This window comes from Esox lucius, chromosome 17 (genome assembly GCF_011004845.1).
Source record: "Esox lucius isolate fEsoLuc1 chromosome 17, fEsoLuc1.pri, whole genome shotgun sequence".
Taxonomy (NCBI): Eukaryota; Metazoa; Chordata; class Actinopteri; order Esociformes; family Esocidae; genus Esox; species Esox lucius.
This window is the reverse complement of record NC_047585.1, coordinates 44,852,795-44,871,990: the sequence shown is the minus strand read 5'-3', so window position 1 is coordinate 44,871,990 and position 19,196 is coordinate 44,852,795. Positions and strand designations below refer to the sequence as shown.

Genomic DNA, 19,196 nt, shown 5'->3' with positions numbered 1-19,196 from the left:
TCCACCGACAGGTCCAATACTTTATATGCTACTGTTTCATTAGGCATCATTTTATCAGCATCCCTCTGAAAAACATCATTGAGAATGTCAGATGTCAAACTGAATCCTGAAATACACTTCCAAAAAGAATCACACTGTATTAACATCAGTGCTGTATCAATAAATCAATCAATCAAATGTATTTATAAAGCCCATTTTACAACAGCAGTTGTCACAAAGTGCTTTACAGAGACACCCGGCCTTAAACCCCAAGGAGCAAACAACAGTAGTGTTGGATTTCAGTGGCTAGGAAAAACTCCCTAAGAAGGCCGAATTTTAGAAAGAAACCTAGAGAGGACCCAGGCTCAGAAGAGGACCTCTCTAGGTCCTCTTCTGGCTTGCCGGGTGAGATATTAAGAGTCCAATTAGAATAATAAATACATTTCTCTGGGCTAAATCCAGAATCTATTTGATTCTAGACTAGGTCAAAAGTATGACCAGGTGGACAAGGACAGGGACAGCAACGGGCCCCCCAAACCAGGTACTCCGCAGGTGTGGACCAGGACCTCATCTCCTCCTAAAATTTAAAACTGGAGGAGACTGAGAAAAGTTAGAAAGTGCATTCCTCATATCCCCCAGCACTGTACCCTACAGTAAAGTACCAGCTACTAAGCAATTACAGTACTAATTAAAGTACTAGCTCTCACAGTAAAGTACTGGACATTATGTACTATTAATTACAGCACAGCACAAGCTACGATGTACTTGTAAAATAACAACAGTATTAGATCTGACTAACTAGTAATTACCTTTGGCTGTAGATCTATTTTGTATGCAGTCTGCTGGAACTGGCGTATCTCTCTGATGACATGAGAAATCTGTAGGCATTAAGGGTTAAAAAGCTGTTGCTTGGATATCAATATGGATGAATGTAAGGATGCCATGAGTAACTTCAACCGGACACTTTCATAACAAGCAGAGCACAGCTGGTTCATGTCTGTAAGAGATAATGACAGGCAAAACTAAAGCTACCCAAGAACTGGTTTGAATGGGTGGGGTCAGGGTTAAGGTCAGCGTAAGTGTTGCGGTCAGGGTTAGCGTTAAGACCAGGGTCAGGATTCGGGTCAGGGTTACGGTTAGGGTCAGGATTATGGTTAAGATCAAGGTTACCATCCTCATCTTGGAGAAGTTGACCAGGTTATCCTCGGTGTAGTTGGGCGTTCCCTCTTCGATGAAGGCCAGGTCAGTCAGGTACATGCCCAGGTATGGAACACACGGAGGGTCACAGCTGGAGAAGGGGGTGAGCAAACTGGTAGATTAAACACACAGGGGTTCAACTGGGCCGGATCTCCCGCGACTGAGCCCCATCACCTGGGGTCCAAACCACGACTAGCCAAAGTGGGTGGATTCATTCCCCTCATTGGCAGCAGACAAATGAATGACAACTAGAGGTGTAGGTTTTAGGAGTGAGCCGTGGTGGAGGAGGGATCTGCCTGAAAGGCTGTTGTAAATAAGTTTGTACCAGTGAGTCTGGCATTGTGTATGTGGGGAGGGCCAGTTAACCATGGCTTAAAGGTCACAGTGATGAGCGTTGAAGGGGGTCAGAGAGTAAAGGTCACAGTGATGACTGTTGCGGGGGCAGAGGTTACAAAGCGGATGACAGAGTGGTTAATTACATTTAACTTATGGAGGGGCTTTTTAGCAGCAAACCTTAAAGGCTATATCGCCGCAGTCGTTAATAAAAATGTGGATTTAACTTTAGGCTGAAGCAGTGTGATGTGGGTATTGAATGAGAGTGAGCAGTCCAGCCAATCAGGAGAGACATCCTAATGACACAATACACTCAAGGTCAGGTGACCAGATGATGATGATAAAGCCAGTTCACACAATCTAGCCAATAGCAAACAGCCTGAATATCACTGTCATCTAGCCAATAGCAAACAGCCTGAATATCACTGTCATCTAGCCAATAGCAAACAGCCTGAATATCACTGTCATCTAGCCAATAGCAAACAGCCTGAATATCACTGTCATCTAGCCAATAGCAAACAGCCTGAATATCACTGTCATCTAGCCAATAGCAAACAGCCTGAATATCACTGTCATCTAGCCAATAGCAAACAGCCTGAATATCGGTGTCTGTCAGGCACAAGCACTTACTTCTTCAGAGCCTCTCTTAGGTTCTTAAATCCTCCCTCAGAAGAAACCAACTTCTGCAGCTTGTCAATCACGGCCTTGGTCTGGGGATGGGAAAAGATATCAGTGCATTCAAATCAACCTTTCCACAGATGCAAGTTCCTAAATCGACCCCAAAACCGGTCACAACTGTGGTGCTATTAGCTTAAGGTTACCGTCCTGCTCGGACACTTTGTACCCAGTCTTCTACAAGGTTAGACTTGGGCTAGGATTAAGGGTTGGTAGGACTGAGATTTAACCTAGCATCCTGTCCCAGGGATAGTGTCCTACCTGCTTGGACACCTTGAGCCAGGTCTTCTTCAGACGGAACACAGAGCTGCGATTCAAAGAAGACGTGATCTCCAGCACCGCGTTGTAGTTATGAAGACAGCGACAGATATCCGCCACAGCCACCCACTTCTCTATGACAACCACACGCATGTTTATGTCCTCACAGTGCAGGATCTCCGTGGCGATCAGATCACTGATCTGGTGAGGGGAAAGAAGAAAAAAACAATATTTTTTACTGACAAAGTTTATGAAATATAAATGTAGTATTGGGATAATACATTTTAGTCTCAGATGATAACACATCAAAGTATAAATACCATCTAAATTTTATTTTAAAAGCAAACGATATGGAAGTATCATTTGTTATGTGGATTTTAGGGTTGAGGAATATTTTTGAGTTATAGTTTAGTGTTTTCGTAGATTTTGCATGTTTTCCTATTTACAAAGCATGTAGAGGTCTGTAATTTTTATCATAGGTACACTTCAACTGTGAGAGACAGAATCTAAAACAAAAATCCAGAAAATCACATTGTATGATTTTTAATAATTAATTTGCATTTTATTGCATGACATAAGTATTTGATCACCTACCAACCAGTAAGAATTCCGGCTCTCACAGACCTGTTAGTTTTTCTTTAAGAAGCCCTCCTGTTCTCCACTCATTACCTGTATTAACTGCACCTGTTTAAACTCGTTACCTGTATAAAAGACACCTGTCCACACACTCAATCAAAAAGATTCCAACCTCTCCACAATGGCCAAGCCCAGAGAGCTGTGTAAGGACATCAGGGATAAAATTGTAGACCTGCACAAGGCTGGGATGGGCTACAGGACAACAGGCAAGCAGCTTGGTGAGAAGGCAAAAACTGTTAGCGCAATTATTAGAAAATGGAAGAAGTTCAAGATGATGGTCAATCTCCCTCAGTCTGGGGCTCCATGCAAGATCTCACCTCGTGGGGCATCAATGATCATGAGGAAGGTGAGGGATCAGCCCAGAACTACACGGCAGGACCTGGTCAATGACCTGAAGAGAGCTGGGACCACAGTCTCGAAAGAAAACCATTAGTAACACACTACGCCGTCATGGATTAAAATCCTCCACTCGCCGTGTTTGGAGGAAGAAGAAGGATGAGTACAACCCCAAGAACACAAACCCAACCGTGAAGCATGGAGGTGGAAACATCATTCTTTGGGGATGCTTTTCTGCAAAGGGGACAGGACCACTGCACCGTATTGAGGGGAGGATAGATGGGGCCATGTATCGCAAGATCTTGGCCAACAACCTCCTTCCCTCAGTAAGAGCATTGAAGATGGGTCGTGGCTGGGTCTTCCAGCATGACAACGACCAGAAACACACAGCCAGGGCAACTAAGGAGTGGCTCCATAAGAAGCATCTCAAGGTCCTGGAGTGGCCTAGCCAGTCTCAAAAACTGATCCCAATAGAAAATCTTTGGAGGGAGCTGAAAGTCTGTATTGCCCAGTGACAGCCCCGAACCTGAAGGATCTGGAGGTCTGTATGGGGGAGTGGGCCAAAATCCCTGCTGCAGTGTGTGCAAACCTGGTCAAGAACTCCAGGAAATTTATGATCTCTGTAATTGCAAACGAAGGTTTCTGTACCAAATATTAAGTTCTGCTTTTCTGATTTTTCTGATTAAGTTCTGCTTTTCTGAAAGAAAAACGAACAGGTCTGTGAGAGCCGGAATTCTTACTGGTTGGTAGGTGATCAAATACTTATGTCATGTTATAAAATGCAAATTAATTACTTAAAAATCATACAATGTGATTTTCTGGATTTGTACGTAGGAAATGCTTTGTAAGTAGGAAAACCTGCAAAATCGGCAGTGCATCAAATACTTGTTCTCCCCAATGTATATAGCACAATTCATACATAGAAGGAATTCAATGTGCCTTACAAAGAAAAAATAAAAAATAAAAACACAATACAATTAAAACATATACAATACTAGAATAAAAAAATTAAATAGGACTGATCTTAGGGTTAAGGCAGATCTCAGGGTTAGGGTAGATCTCAGGGTTAGGGTAGATCTTAGGGTTAAGGCAGATCTCAGGGTTAGGGTAGATCTCAGGGTTAGGGTAGATCTTAGGGTTAAGGCAGATCTCAGGGTTAGGGTAGATCTCAGGGTTAGGGTAGATCTTAGGGTTAGGGTAGATCTTAGGGTTAAGGCAGATCTTAGGGTTAGGGTAGATCTTAGGGTTAGGGTAGATCTTAGGGTTAAGGCAGATCTTAGGGTTAGGGTAGATCTCAGGGTTAGGGTAGATCTCAGGGTTAGGGTAGATCTTAGGGTTAGGGTAGATCTTAGGGTTAGGGTAGATCTCAGGGTTAGGGTAGATCTTAGGGTTAGGGTAGATCTTAGGGTTAGGGTAGATCTTAGGGTTAGGGTAGATCTCAGGGTTAGGGTAGATCTCAGGGTTAGGGTAGATCTTAGGGTTAGGGTAGATCTTAGGGTTAGGGTAGATCTCAGGGTTAGGGTAGATCTCAGGGTTAGGGTAGATCTTAGGGTTAGGGTAGATTTTAGGGTTAGGGTAGATCTTAGGGTTAGGGTAGATCTTAGGGTTAGGGTAGATCTTAGGGTTAGGGTAGATCTTAGGGTTAGGGTAGATCTTAGGGTTAAGGCAGATCTCAGGGTTAGGGTAGATCTTAGGGTTAAGGCAGATCTCAGGGTTAGGGTAGATCTTAGGGTTAGGGTAGATCTTAGGGTTAAGGCAGATCTTAGGGTTAGGGTAGATCTCAGGGTTAGGGTAGATCTTAGGGTTAGGGTAGATCTTAGGGTTAGGGTAGATCTCAGGGTTAGGGTAGATCTCAGGGTTAGGGTAGATCTTAGGGTTAGGGTAGATCTTAGGGTTAGGGTAGATCTCAGGGTTAGGGTAGATCTCAGGGTTAGGGTAGATCTTAGGGTTAGGGTAGATTTTAGGGTTAGGGTAGATCTTAGGGTTAGGGTAGATCTTAGGGTTAGGGTAGATCTTAGGGTTAGGGTAGATCTTAGGGTTAGGGTAGATCTTAGGGTTAGGGTAGATCTTAGGGTTAAGGCAGATCTCAGGGTTAGGGTAGATCTTAGGGTTAAGGCAGATCTCAGGGTTAGGGTAGATCTTAGGGTTAGGGTAGATCTTAGGGTTAAGGCAGATCTTAGGGTTAAGGCAGATCTTAGGGTTAGGGTAGATCTCAGGGTTAGGGTAGATCTTAGGGTTAGGGTAGATCTTAGGGTTAAGGCAGATCTTAGGGTTAGGGTAGATCTCAGGGTTAGGGTAGATCTTAGGGTTAGGGTAGATCTCAGGGTTAGGGTAGATCTTAGGGTTAGGGTAGATCTCAGGGTTAGGGTAGATCTTAGGGTTAGGGTAGATCTCAGGGTTAGGGTAGATCTTAGGGTTAGGGTAGATCTTAGGGTTAGGGTAGATCTTAGGGTTAGGGTAGATCTCAGGGTTAGGGTAGATCTCAGGGTTAGGGTAGATCTTAGGGTTAGGGTAGATCTTAGGGTTAGGGTAGATCTTAGGGTTAGGGTAGATCTCAGGGTTAGGGTAGATCTTAGGGTTAGGGTAGATCTTAGGGTTAGGGTAGATTTTAGGGTTAGGGTAGATTTTAGGGTTAGGGTAGATCTTAGGGTTAGGGTAGATCTTAGGGTTAGGGTAGATCTTAGGGTTAGGGTAGATCTTAGGGTTAGGGTAGATCTTAGGGTTAGGGTAGATCTTAGGGTTAAGGCAGATCTTAGGGTTAAGGCAGATCTCAGGGTTAGGGTAGATCTTAGGGTTAGGGTAGATCTTAGGGTTAAGGCAGATCTTAGGGTTAGGGTAGATCTCAGGGTTAGGGTAGATCTTAGGGTTAGGGTAGATCTTAGGGTTAGGGTAGATCTTAGGGTTAGGGTAGATCTCAGGGTTAGGGTAGATCTTAGGGTTAGGGTAGATCTCAGGGTTAGGGTAGATCTTAGGGTTAGGGTAGATCTCAGGGTTAGGGTAGATCTTAGGGTTAGGGTAGATCTTAGGGTTAGGGTAGATCTTAGGGTTAGGGTAGATCTCAGGGTTAGGGTAGATCTCAGGGTTAGGGTAGATCTTAGGGTTAGGGTAGATCTTAGGGTTAGGGTAGATCTTAGGGTTAGGGTAGATCTCAGGGTTAGGGTAGATCTCAGGGTTAGGGTAGATCTTAGGGTTAGGGTAGATTTTAGGGTTAGGGTAGATCTTAGGGTTAGGGTAGATCTTAGGGTTAGGGTAGATCTTAGGGTTAGGGTAGATCTTAGGGTTAGGGTAGGCAAGGCAAGGCAAGGCAATTTTATTTATATAGCACATTTCATACACAATGGTCATTCAAAGTGCTTTACATAAATATCCATTTGACAGAGGAACTGTTACAGAAATAAGAAATAATAAAAACCATTAAGAATATAAAATCAAATACAGAACAGTGAAGAAATAAGAAAAATTAAAACCGTTAAGAATATAATGTCAAATACAGTTTAGAATAAAAAATATAATAAAATAAAGGACAGTGAAAACAGTCGGACGGACAGTGGCACAGTGCTCATTCATTAAATGCAAAGTAAAATAGATGTGTTTTGAGTCTGGATTTGAATGTGACTACTGTAGGAGCACATCTGATCTCTTCTGGAAGCTGGTTCCAGCTGCGACTGGCATAATAGCTAAAAGCAGACTCTCCTTGCTTAGAGTGAACCCTTGGTATTTCTAGCTGATGTGATCCTAATGATCTGAGTGTTCGTTTGGGTTTATATTCATTGAGCATATCTGCAATGTATTGAGGTCCTAGGCCCTTGAACGATTTATATACCAGTAGTAATACTTTAAAATCGATCCTATATGTAACTGGCAGCCAGTGTAAAGACCTGAGGACTGGTGTGATATGATCATATTTTCTGGTTCTGCTGAGAATCCTGGCCGCGGCGTTCTGTACGAGCTGCAACTGTCTTATGGTCTTTTTGGGAAGGCCAGTGAGGAGTCCATTACAATAATCCACCCTGCTGGTGATGAAAGCATGCACTAGTTTTTCTAAGTCTTGACTAGAAACAAAGCATCTAATTCTTGCAATATTTTTCAGATGATAGTATGCTGATTTAGTTATTGCTTTGACATGACTACTGAAGTTAAGGTCTGACTCTAGAGACACACCGAGATTCCTGACTTGATTTTTAGTTGTTTGACCTTTAGAGTGAAGGTACGCGTTCACCTTGAGAACTTCATCTTTATTTCCAAACGCAATAACTTCAGTTTTATCTTTGTTTAACTGAAGAAAGTTTTGGCACATCCAACTATTTATTTCATCAATGCATTGGAGCAGGGAGTCAATTGGGCTGTAATCGTTTGGCGATAGGGCTAAGTAGATCTGTGTGTCATCTGCATAGCTGTGATAAGAGATTTGGTTCTTTCTCATTATTTGGCTCATTGGGAGCATGTACAGGTTGAATAGGAGTGGCGCAAGAATTGAGCCTTGAGGAACTCCGCATGTCATGGACGTCCACTCAGACCTATGGTCTCCTATACTCACATAATACCCTCTTGCTTCTAAGTATGACCTGAACCATTTTAGGACTATCCCAGAGAGCCCCACCCAGTTTTCCAGCCTGTCTAGAAGTATGTTGTGATCGACAGTGTCAAATGCAGCACTGAGATCAAGTAGTATCAGCACTGATAATTTGCCTGAGTCAGTATTTAAGCGAATATCGTTTATTATCTTAATGAGCGCTGTCTCTGTGCTGTGATGCGGTCGGAAACCGGATTGAAAATTGTCTAAGTATCCGTTTGAGCTTAAGAATTTGTTCAGCTGATTGAAGACAACTTTTTCAATGATCTTGCCTATGAAAGGAAGATTTGAGATCGGTCTATAGTTGTTTAATATGGTCTTATCCAGATTGCTCTTTTTCAGGAGGGGTTTGACAACACCAGTTTTCAGGGAGTTTGGGAAACTTCCAGAGAGAAGTGAGGCATTTACCACTTTTATGAGATCTACTTCTAAACAGTTTAACACACTTTTGAAAAAAGATGTGGGAAGTGCGTCAAGGGCACATGTTGATGTTTTAAGGTGTTGAACAGTTTCTTCCAAAACTTTGCAATCAATTTCTTCGAAATCAGACATAGTAACCACTTTCTCAGGTTGTGGTTGGATCTGTCTGACCCCAGCACTACTCGAGGATGTGCTGATCACCTTTCTGATATTATTGATTTTCTCAGAGAAAAAGAATGCAAACTCACTGCACTTGCTGTCTGAGAGCATTTCACTGGGAATCTGGCTTGGGGGATTTGTTAGTCTATCGACAGTAGCGAAAAGAATGCGAGTATTATTTAGATTTCTGTTTATAATATTTGAGAAAAAAATCTGTCTAGCTTTGCCTAATTCCATGTTGAAAGCATGGATGGTGTCTTTGTAGATGTTGTAATGGACTACAAGTTTTGTCTTTCGCCACATGCGCTCTGCTTTTCTGCATTGTCTTTTCATATTTTGCACTGCTGTCGAGTTTCTCCAAGGTGCTTTTTGTCTACCATTCTTCCTGACTTTCACAGGAGCAATATCATCAATTACACTTTTAACCTTTGAGTTAAAAGAATCAAGGAGAAAATCAACAGAGTCAGCAGATATGCTTGGTGTTAAAGATATGGCCTTCATAAATAGTATACTAGTGTTCTCATTTAAGCATCTCTTCTTGACAGACACAGATCTAACTTCGATGGCAGGAGAGATCAATATATCAAAGAAAATACAGAAATGATCAGACAGTGCTACATCCTTAATAATAATTGATGAAATATTTATACCCTTGCTGATAAGTAAATCTAGAGTGTGTCCATGATAGTGTGTGGGTCCATGTACATGCTGAGTCAGATCAAAAGTTATTAAAACTGTTTTGATTTCTTTTGCCATATTGTTTTCTGCATTATCTATGTGAATGTTAAAATCTCCAGCAATAGCAAAACAGTCAAACTCTGAGGAAACTAATGATAACAGTTCTGTAAAGTCCTCAGCAAAGGCTGGAGAGTATTTAGGAGGTCGGTAAATAGTGATAAGTAAAATGCGAGGGGCACCTTTTAACACAATACCCAGATATTCAAAAGACTGGTAGTTCCCAAATGATATTTGCTTACATTGATAGACATCTTTAAAAAGAGCAGCTACTCCCCCACCTCTCCTCATTGATCTGCAGACACTCATAAAATTAAAATTAGGAGGGGATGCTTCATTGAGAATTGTTGCACTGCAGTTGTCTTCTAGCCAAGTTTCATTTAGAAACATAAAATCCAGGTTGTATCTAGTTATTAATTCGTTGACTAGAAGTGATTTATTTTTAAGTGAGCGGATGTTTAAAAGTGCTAACTTAACAGTCTTACTTTTTGTCCCCACAGTAATTTTAGTTTGACGTGCAATAGGCACTAGATTAGATGGGTTTGCTGTGCGGCTTTTGAAGGCCTTAGACTTTCTATCATGTAATAGAACAGCAATAGAGAAAGATACAGGCACATTGGGTTCCCGCTTGTTCTGTAAACATTTGATAAAGTTGCTGTTGTCACAGCGGGGACCCGACCCATATCACTGAGAGCTGGTATCAGTTGTTTTTGGTACACCTCGAACAGAAGTAAGAGGGTGTGGGCCCTGGCGTTGTGATCGAAGATATCTCACAGGAGGAGGGGGAGCTGGGTCCGCCGGCTTTGGTGGTTGTGGAGCCAGCCGTTTTTTGACCGGTATCTGGGGGCTTGCAAAAGAGTGGGATAATATGGTTCCAGCACACACCAGTTTCTCCATTTTCTCTGGGAAGCATAGATGAGGAGATGCTGGAGAAAGAGATAAAGTATGTGGTGAGAGGGTCTTTTTCTCAGGTGTAATCTGAGGCTGTGATATGTCTGTGACATCTAGTAAGTTGGCAAACCTTGGTGGGCAGGGCTCAGCTGAGATTGTGTCCATGAGCAAGGGTTGTTGTGGCTGAGTGGTGTTATCATTGTCCTTGTATAATCCGTTCACCGCATGTCCATTTAGGTGCTGAAGTGAAGTCCTGTGGTCATTCATAGTGTGTCCAGATGTGTATGTGCCATTCTGGTTGTGTGGATTGGCAGAAGGATGACGGAGGAAGAAGTAGATATTGTCCTTAAGCACTCTTGACCCCAGTTTGTTTGGCTGGTGACCATTTTGTTGAAACAGTTGCCTCTGACTCCAGAAAAGATTGAAGTTGTCAATGAAGTTCACTCCTTTTATATTGCAGGTTTTTTGCAGCCATGTATTAAGCCCAAGCAAGCGTGAAAACCTGTTTGTTCCTCTTGCTGGGAGTGGTCCACTGATGAAAGTTTGAACTGTCAGTCTTTTAAGTGTTTCAAAAAGTTAATTGAAGTCCTTCTTTAGGAGTTCTGACTGCTCTTTATGAATGTCATTTTTCCCCACATGAATGACGAGTCTATTTGCAGTCTTATGTTTCATCAGAATGTTCTGAAGTTCCCTGTTTACATCAGAAGTTGTTGCTTGTGGAAGGCAGCATGTAGTTGTATCCCTGCTACTAATGTTTTTGATTATGGAGTCACCCACTATCAGAGTCCTGGGCTCAGCTGTGCTCTGAGCTGAATGCCGCTGTCTGCTCAACCTTGAGCGCCTGTTAGCTTTAGAGTTAGCTACTGGCTGATTCAGTCTATGTTCAAACACATTCTTCAAGTTTGGGGATTCCTCATTCAATAATACATCAAATCTTTTCTCAAGATGTATAGGCGGTGATAGGAGACCAGTGTTTGCAATCCTTGTCAGAGCCGTATTTGGGGTAGAGGATGCTACTGCGGCAATGTGTGATACTCGTGACAGTCTGATGTCTCGAATGCCTTTAGGTTTCGCTCCCTGTTTATGCCATCGATGTGTAAGTCGATCGGCTTGTTTCTCTACACTCAGTATGGTCTGTTGAGGAGCATTAGATTCATGGGACTCACCGGCTGTGTGCTGAGGGTGTCCACGATGGAGCTCTGTTGTGTGTTCCGTCTGGCTTGGTGATCCCACAAATAACTTTGTGGGTAGATCTTAGGGTTAGGGTAGATCTTAGGGTTAAGGCAGATCTCAGGGTTAGGGTAGATCTTAGGGTTAAGGCAGATCTCAGGGTTAGGGTAGATCTTAGGGTTAGGGTAGATCTTAGGGTTAAGGCAGATCTTAGGGTTAGGGTAGATCTCAGGGTTAGGGTAGATCTTAGGGTTAGGGTAGATCTCAGGGTTAGGGTAGATCTTAGGGTTAGGGTAGATCTCAGGGTTAGGGTAGATCTTAGGGTTAGGGTAGATCTTAGGGTTAGGGTAGATCTTAGGGTTAGGGTAGATCTTAGGGTTAGGGTAGATCTTAGGGTTAGGGTAGATCTTAGGGTTAGGGTAGATCTCAGGGTTAGGGTAGATCTCAGGGTTGGCATAAATAATATGAAGTGAATTAATTCTTACATCATTAAAATGCTTGGTTGTTTTCATGATGTAAGGAGTCCTCTCGTTCTTATCATTCTTCATCCAGCCTTGGCCAAAGAACTCCCTGTAGAAAACATCATAATCACTGAGTGTATGTATGGGAATAAATTACAGTTGTGTGTGTCTGTGTTTTCTCTTACTCATAAGGGATGATCTTAAACACCAGGTGGTCCAGCAAGGTGAGTTGCTCAGCTATTTCCAGTGCAGAATGGTTCTCAAATGGCTCTGTTTTATTGTCCTCTGTCTGGGACACACACATACACACATACGGTCACAGAGTCACAGCCAACCCAGAAATAGAATACATTACGGTCTGGGTTAAAACCTAGTTTAGATGAGATGAGACAAAACTAAACATATGGTTGAGATGGTGTCCACGTTTAATTTATAATGACAATAAACATTTGAAACAAAGTTCAATTTATTTTGACAAAATGAGAATCATGAAAGACATCCCTCAGTATGAACCCTCTAGACCCGTCAGGTCATTGGGGTCAGGTCTGATAACCTTTCCCAGAGGAAGGACAAAGGCTGCTGAGGCGGCGTTTAGTCATTATGTTGCACCGAGTTGGAACGAACTGCCAGAAAACCTTAATCTAGGCTATGTTTTATTAATCTTTTAATAATATTTTTTATTTGTATTCTTTGTTTTTATGCTGAATTTATTTATATTATTTCTATTGTAATAAATTCCATTGCAAAGCACTCTGAATTGCCCTGTGTATGAAATGTGCTATACAAATAATCTTGCCATGCCTTTGTGATTTTCAGATAATTAATAAATATATGAATGAATTACTATTTAATGTATAAATAATATATATTTAGTGCCTTCGGAAAGTATTCAGACCCTTCACCTCTTCCTATGGGATCTATGGGATCAGAGACCAGCATCTTTTGACTTACAGGGGCTTCAAATAGATCTTGCCAGTTGTTGTGATCATTTGTGGGGAGACATTTAAGGGCCATTACACACCCTGGAACTTGGAAAAAGACAGCTCCTTCACTTTTAATTTTAAATAAAGCACTGTTCATAGTTACCAATAAAGAACAGTATTCTACTTTATAAACAGAAAATTCTTCATGTAGGGCTAAATTTGAACACATTCTGAAATTGTGATTAATTGTGATTTCCTACGAAAGATTATGCAATTAAATCACAATATATATTTTTAATTGTTTGACAGCTCTAATATTTACATTATACAACTAAACAAAGAACATCAGCACACCATTGTCTAACTCGCTGAACGGAAACTACATGAATAATTAAATCTGTGAACAGTGGTCATTTAGAATAATAAAATTGGTTAGGGTCTGTAAACACTGGTCAGTTAAAACAGTAGGACGAGTCAGGGTTATCTGGTTAAGGGTCATGTCTCTGGACGAGTCAGGGTTATCTGGTTAAGTTAAGGGTCTTGTCTCTTACCATCTGATACACCTCCTGCAGACTGATCTGATTGTCCCCTGGGTCCAGCTGGGTCAGAGTTCTGAAGATAGATAGATGTCCGTTAAAATAATGGTGCACCAGCACTTTTTTGGGCAATAATGCAGAGAACTGTTGCAGTAACGTACAGTGGATAAGTCTACACACCCCTGTTAAAATGCCAGGTTCTTGTGATGTAAAAAAATATAAGTCATGATAAAACTTTTCCCCCCTTTAATGTGACCTATAACTTGAACAATTCCATTGAAAAACAAACTGAAATCTTTGAGGGGGAAAAATTAAAAACTCACAATAACACGGTTGCTTAAGTGTGCACACCTTTAAACTTATACTTTGTTGAAGCACCTTTTGGTTTTATTATAGCACTCAGTCTTTTTGGGTAGGAGTCTATTCGTATGGCACATCTTGATGTGGCAATATTTGCCCACTCTTCTTTGCAAAAGCGCTCCAAATCTGTCAGATTGCGAGGACATCTCCTGTGCACAGCCCTCTTCAGATCACCCCACAGATGTTCAATTGGATTCAGGTCTGGGTTCTGGCTGGGCCATTCCAAAATCTTCTTCTGGTGAAGCCATGCTTTTGTGGATTAGGATGTGAGCTATGGGTTGTTGTTTTTCTGAAAGGTGAACTTCATCTTCAGTTTTCTAACGGACGCCTGAAGGTTTTGTGCCAAAATTGCCTGGTATTTGGAACTGTTCATAATTCCCTCCACCCTGACTAAGGCCCTGGTTCCAGCTGAAGAAAAACAGCCCCAAAGCATGATGCTGCCACCACCATGCTTCACTGTGGGTATGGTGTTCTTTGTGATGTGCAGTGTCGTTTTAGTGCCAAACATACCTTTTGGAATTATGGTAAAAAAGTTCAACTTTGGTTTCATCAGACCCACATGCTTTTGGAGGAAATTATGTTTGTTTTTGCAAACTTCAGCCGGGCTTGGATGTTTTACTTTGTAAGAAAAGGCTTCCGTCTTGCCACCCTACCCCATAGCCCATTCATATGAAGAATACGGGAGATTGTTGTCACATGCAGCACACAGCCAGTACTTGCCAGAAATTCCTGCAGTTCCTTTAATGTTGCTGTAGGCCTCTTGGAAGCCTCCCTGACCAGTTTTCTTCTCGTCTTTTCATCAATTTTGGAGGGACTTCCAGTTCTTGGTAATGTCTCTGTTGTGCTATATTTTCTCCACTTGATGATGACTGTCTCCATTGTGTTCCATTGTATATCTAATGCTTTGGAAATTATTTTGTACCCTTCTCCTGACTGATATCTTTCAACAATGAGATCCCTTTAAATGATGGCAGGTGTGTCTATTTAACATGACTTTCAATGTGATTGATTAATTGTGAACACAACCACATCCACAGTTATAAGAGGGTGTGCACACTTATGCAACCAGGTTATTGTAAGGTTTTTATTTTTCATTTCTCCCCCCTCGAAAATTTCAGTTTGTTTCAATTACATTTTTCACATTATAGGTCACATTAAAAGTGGAAAAAGTTCTGACATGATTTATCTCTGTCTCATTCTTTTACCTCACAGAAACCTGGCATTTTCACAGGGGTGTGTTGACTTTTTATATCCACTGTATGCTGCAAAATGGTTCCACTGAAAATTATTTATTTTTGGGAGAATTATGCATTATCAGAGTGCCAACATTGGTCATGTGATCACTCTGCTGCTCCAAACTATTTTGGAAAACATAGTGGCCATTTTAAAGCCATATAGTGAGAGAAATGCAGCGTTGGACTCACATTGGATTGAAATGTTGGCCGACTGTCTTCGCTAATGATGATTTGGTTATAAAGACTGTGGTAGGTTTTTCATATTTAAATCCAGAGAATATTCACAGTTATTTTCAGGCAAAATAATTGTATTTCCTCAAGTTGCCCATTGATTTTAGTGGCACTATGGCAACCGTTACATTAATGTACAAATGAAGATATGCATTCTATTTTTTAGTTCAACACAACTCCTAGCATCATGCAGAGCTCTATGATTGGCAGACAATTGTTTTAGAGTAGTTTTTTTTTTTGTTGCTCTGTCTCACGTAGAGCCAGCTAATCGATAATGAAATGTGTTGCCAACTATTTTTATTATCAATATTATTGATACCCTACTATTAATACTGATCATGTTACAGCATCTCATTCCCCAATCCACTGCTTGGCAATATTGCATCAGAAAATGTTTAGCGTTAGGGTTAGGTGTTACCTGATAATGTTGGCTGCAGCCTTCCTTTCCTGGGTCAAAAGCTCAGGGTCATGAGTCACCTCCTCCAGGAAACTGACTACCTTCTGATTCAGCTCAGTGTTCACCTCAAAGTCCTAAATAAACATCAACACAAAAAATATACATTTTGTGTCTTAAGTGTTCATTTAGAACCATTGTCATTTCTGAATTGATAATACTAAAGTGATAAAGCAATTTCCCAATGTGATTAATAAAGCATCAGTGTTGTCTATCGGTTTGATTTGCAGTGATGCAATTTTGTAGGGTCACAGTACTGTAGGTACCTGAGAGTGTTTTGACACCCAGTGGCGCAGGACGTTAAGAACCCTGTTGGTCGCAGCTCTTCGGATGACAAACTCCTTGTCCCCATTCCTCTGGTCGGTAGGGAAGCCTGCAGCACGAGAAGTACAATCAGTTAATAAGATAAATAGTATAATCCGTCAACAAGACAATTATTTTAAAAGATGAACTGTGTGATCAGTCAACAAGATGCACAATATGATCAGTCAACAAGATGCACAGTATGATCAGTCAACAAGATGAACAGTGTGATCAGTCAACAAGATGCACAGTATGATCAGTCAACAAGATGAACAGTGTGATCAGTCAACAAGATGCACAGTATGATCAGTCAACAAGATGCACAGTATGATCAGTCAACAAGATGAACAGTGTGATCAGTCAACAAGATGCACAGTGTGATCAGTCAACAAGATGAACAGTGTGATCAGTCAACAAGATAAACAGTGTGATCAGTCAACAAGATGAACAGTATGATCAGTCAACAAGATGAACAGTATGATCAGTCAACAAGATGAACAGTGTGATCAGTCAACAAGATGAACAGTATGATCAGTCAACAAGATGAACAGTGTGATCAGTCAACAAGATGAACAGTATGATCAGTCAACAAAATGAACAGTATGATCAGTCAACAACATGTTCAGTCAACAAGAGCTAGATGACTACCCAACAAGATTATCAGTCAACGACATCAGTAACCATCATACATGTTTACTCTGATTCAACTAATCCTCCAAAAAAGACTGTTTAGGTCAGGGATAATGACTATTATGGTAAGGGCTAATGACTGTTTAGGTCAGGGGTAATGACTGTTTAGGTCAGGGGTAATAACGGTTTATGTTAGAGGTAATGACTGTTTATGTCAGGGGTAATGACTGTTTATGTCAGGGGTAATGACCTGTGCAGGCTAGAGACATGCGGCGGTATTTCTCCTTGGTGGGAGTGCCCTCATTAGCGCCGGCTGTTGCTATGGCAAAGGCAGAGGCTGCAGACAGGGCGCTGCGGTTGTTGTCCAGCTCTCGACAGGAAGACACCACCATGCCATTGTTGAAGGAGAACAGAGAGAACTCTGGGAAGAGGAGAACAACATGGGTCCTGGACATGATCAACCTTACCTTAATGCAATAACAAGGAGTGGCCTATTAGACAAAGAAACTGGTGTCCACTAATTTGAAATATAGCTGCTATGCAAAAGCAACTTTAATTGTCTTAAAGGTATTCTCTTTGTCACTATGTTTTTATTTTGAATACTCAAGCGACAACTGAGCGAGCTAAAGCAAACGTCTTGGTTGCACTCAATGACTGAGACTGGCAAAGCTATTCCCATCCTGGAAAGTTGTGTGCTGATGATGTGTATAGGAGTCTTTGATGAATAACAACAGCATTATTTGAATAATAAGGTCCCTGGTCTTTCAGGTGCATAAATAAAAATCCTGCGTATCCTGCTAGGCCATATGGCCTAACTACCACATGCTGCCTGATCAGAAGTCTGTGGATTGAAAAAAGAGTTGGTTTATGGTTGTATCAACATTTTAATAGACCTGACAATGCTCAGGTTTCAACATACCAACTTTCTTTTATGATAGATAATGTTTTACCAAGTGTGGCCAGTAAGGGGCAGCACATAACCAATAAAAAAAGATTTGGATTTCATGTACTAAAAGTTAAAGCTGTCAGTTGGCAAAGAAAAGGCCCGCACCACACCTGTAAAGAACTACATTCATATATTTTCTGGTTATTCTTTTTAGATACTGGATACTGGGTTGTTACTGGTGATGTGGTATGTACAGCCCCAGTAGTCAGGGTTGTTATTGGTGATGTGGTGTGTACAGTACCAGTAGTCAGGGTTGTTATTGGTGATGTGGTTTGTTAAGCACCATTAGTCAGGGTTGTTATTGGTGATGTGGTATGTACAGCACCATAAGTCAGTGTTGTTATTGGTGATGTGGTGTGTACAGTACCAGTAGTCAGGGTTGTTATTGGTGATGTGGTGTGAACAATACCAGTATTCAAGGTTTTTATTGGTGGTGTGGTGTGTACAGTACCAGTAGTCAGGGTTGTTATTGGTGATGTGGTGTGTACAGTACCAGTAGTCAGGGTTGTTACTAGTGATGTGGTGTGTACAGCAACATTAGTCAGGGTTGTTATTGGTGATGTGGTATGTACAGCACCATTAGTCAGTGTTGTTATTGGTGATGTGGTGTGTACAGTACCAGTGGTCAGGGTTGTTATTGGTGATGTGGTGTGTACAGTACCAGTAGTCAGGGTTGTTATTGGTGATGTGGTGTGTACAGTACCAGTATTCAGGGTTGTTATTGGTGATGTGGTGTGTACAGTACCAGTATTCAGGGTTGTTATTGGTTATGTGGTGTGTACAGTACCAGTATTCAGGGTTGTTATTGGTGATGTGGTGTGTACAGTACCAGTAGTCAGGGTTGTTATTGGTGATGTGGTGTGTACAGTACCAGTAGTCAGGGTTGTTATTGGTGATGTGGTGTGTACAGCACCAGTATTCAGGATTGTTATTGGTGGTGTGGTGTGTACAGTACCAGTATTCAGGGCTGTTATTGGTGATGTGGTGTGTACAGCACCATTAGTCAGGGTTGTTATTGGTGATGTGGTGTGTACAGTACCAGTAGTCAGGGTTGTTATTGGTGATGTGGTGTGTACAGCACCAGTATTCAGGATTGTTATTGGTGGTGTGGTGTGTACAGTACCAGTATTCAGGGCTGTTATTGATGATGTGGTGTGTACAGCACCATTAGTCAGGGTTGTTATTGGTGATGTGGTGTGTACAGTACCAGTAGTCAGGGTTGTTACTAGTGATGTGGTGTGTACAGCAACATTAGTCAGGGTTGTTATTGGTGATGTGGTGTGTACAGCACCATTAGTCAGGGTTGTTACTGGTGATGTGGTGTGTACAGCAACATTAGTCAGGGTTGTTATTGGTGATGTGGTTTGTACAGCACCATTAGTCAGGGTTGTTACTGGTGATGTGGTGTGTACAGCACCATTCGTCAAGGTTGTTATTGGTGATGTGGTATGTACAGCAACATTAGTCAGGGTTGTTATTGGTGATGTGGTATGTACAGCACCATTAGTCAGGCTTGTTATTGGTGATGTGGTATGTACAGTACCAGTAGTGAGTGTTGTTACAGAACAGTGACTTTAGGGTCACCAGGGGTCACTAGAGACAGATACATATAAAGTGAAAACATATATATAATGACTGTGCCCCTTGGTATAGACAGGAAAACATTTAATTGTTAACTTGATTTAAACTCAATATAGGAGAGGTAATAATTGAGGTAAAAAATATTTTATAAAGAAATTCATATTACCTTCCAAT

The 19,196-nt window shown here is 41.5% G+C and overlaps 1 protein-coding gene across 1 annotated transcript in view; it reads right to left on the bottom strand.

The window, feature by feature from the left end:
• Nucleotides 1–19,196, bottom strand: part of LOC105016644 (ras-specific guanine nucleotide-releasing factor 1) — a 48,436-nt gene that overhangs the window by 7,128 nt on the left and 22,112 nt on the right. The window contains exons 17-26 of the mRNA XM_010880622.4: nt 16,746–16,916; nt 15,829–15,935; nt 15,527–15,639; nt 13,298–13,358; nt 12,009–12,112; nt 11,848–11,932; nt 2,446–2,643; nt 2,140–2,219; nt 1,150–1,267; nt 789–857 (exon numbers count right to left, since the gene is read on the bottom strand). Of these exons, the coding sequence (XP_010878924.2) occupies nt 789–857; nt 1,150–1,267; nt 2,140–2,219; nt 2,446–2,643; nt 11,848–11,932; nt 12,009–12,112; nt 13,298–13,358; nt 15,527–15,639; nt 15,829–15,935; nt 16,746–16,916 (1,106 nt within the window). The remainder of the gene's footprint in view (nt 1–788; nt 858–1,149; nt 1,268–2,139; nt 2,220–2,445; nt 2,644–11,847; nt 11,933–12,008; nt 12,113–13,297; nt 13,359–15,526; nt 15,640–15,828; nt 15,936–16,745; nt 16,917–19,196) is intronic.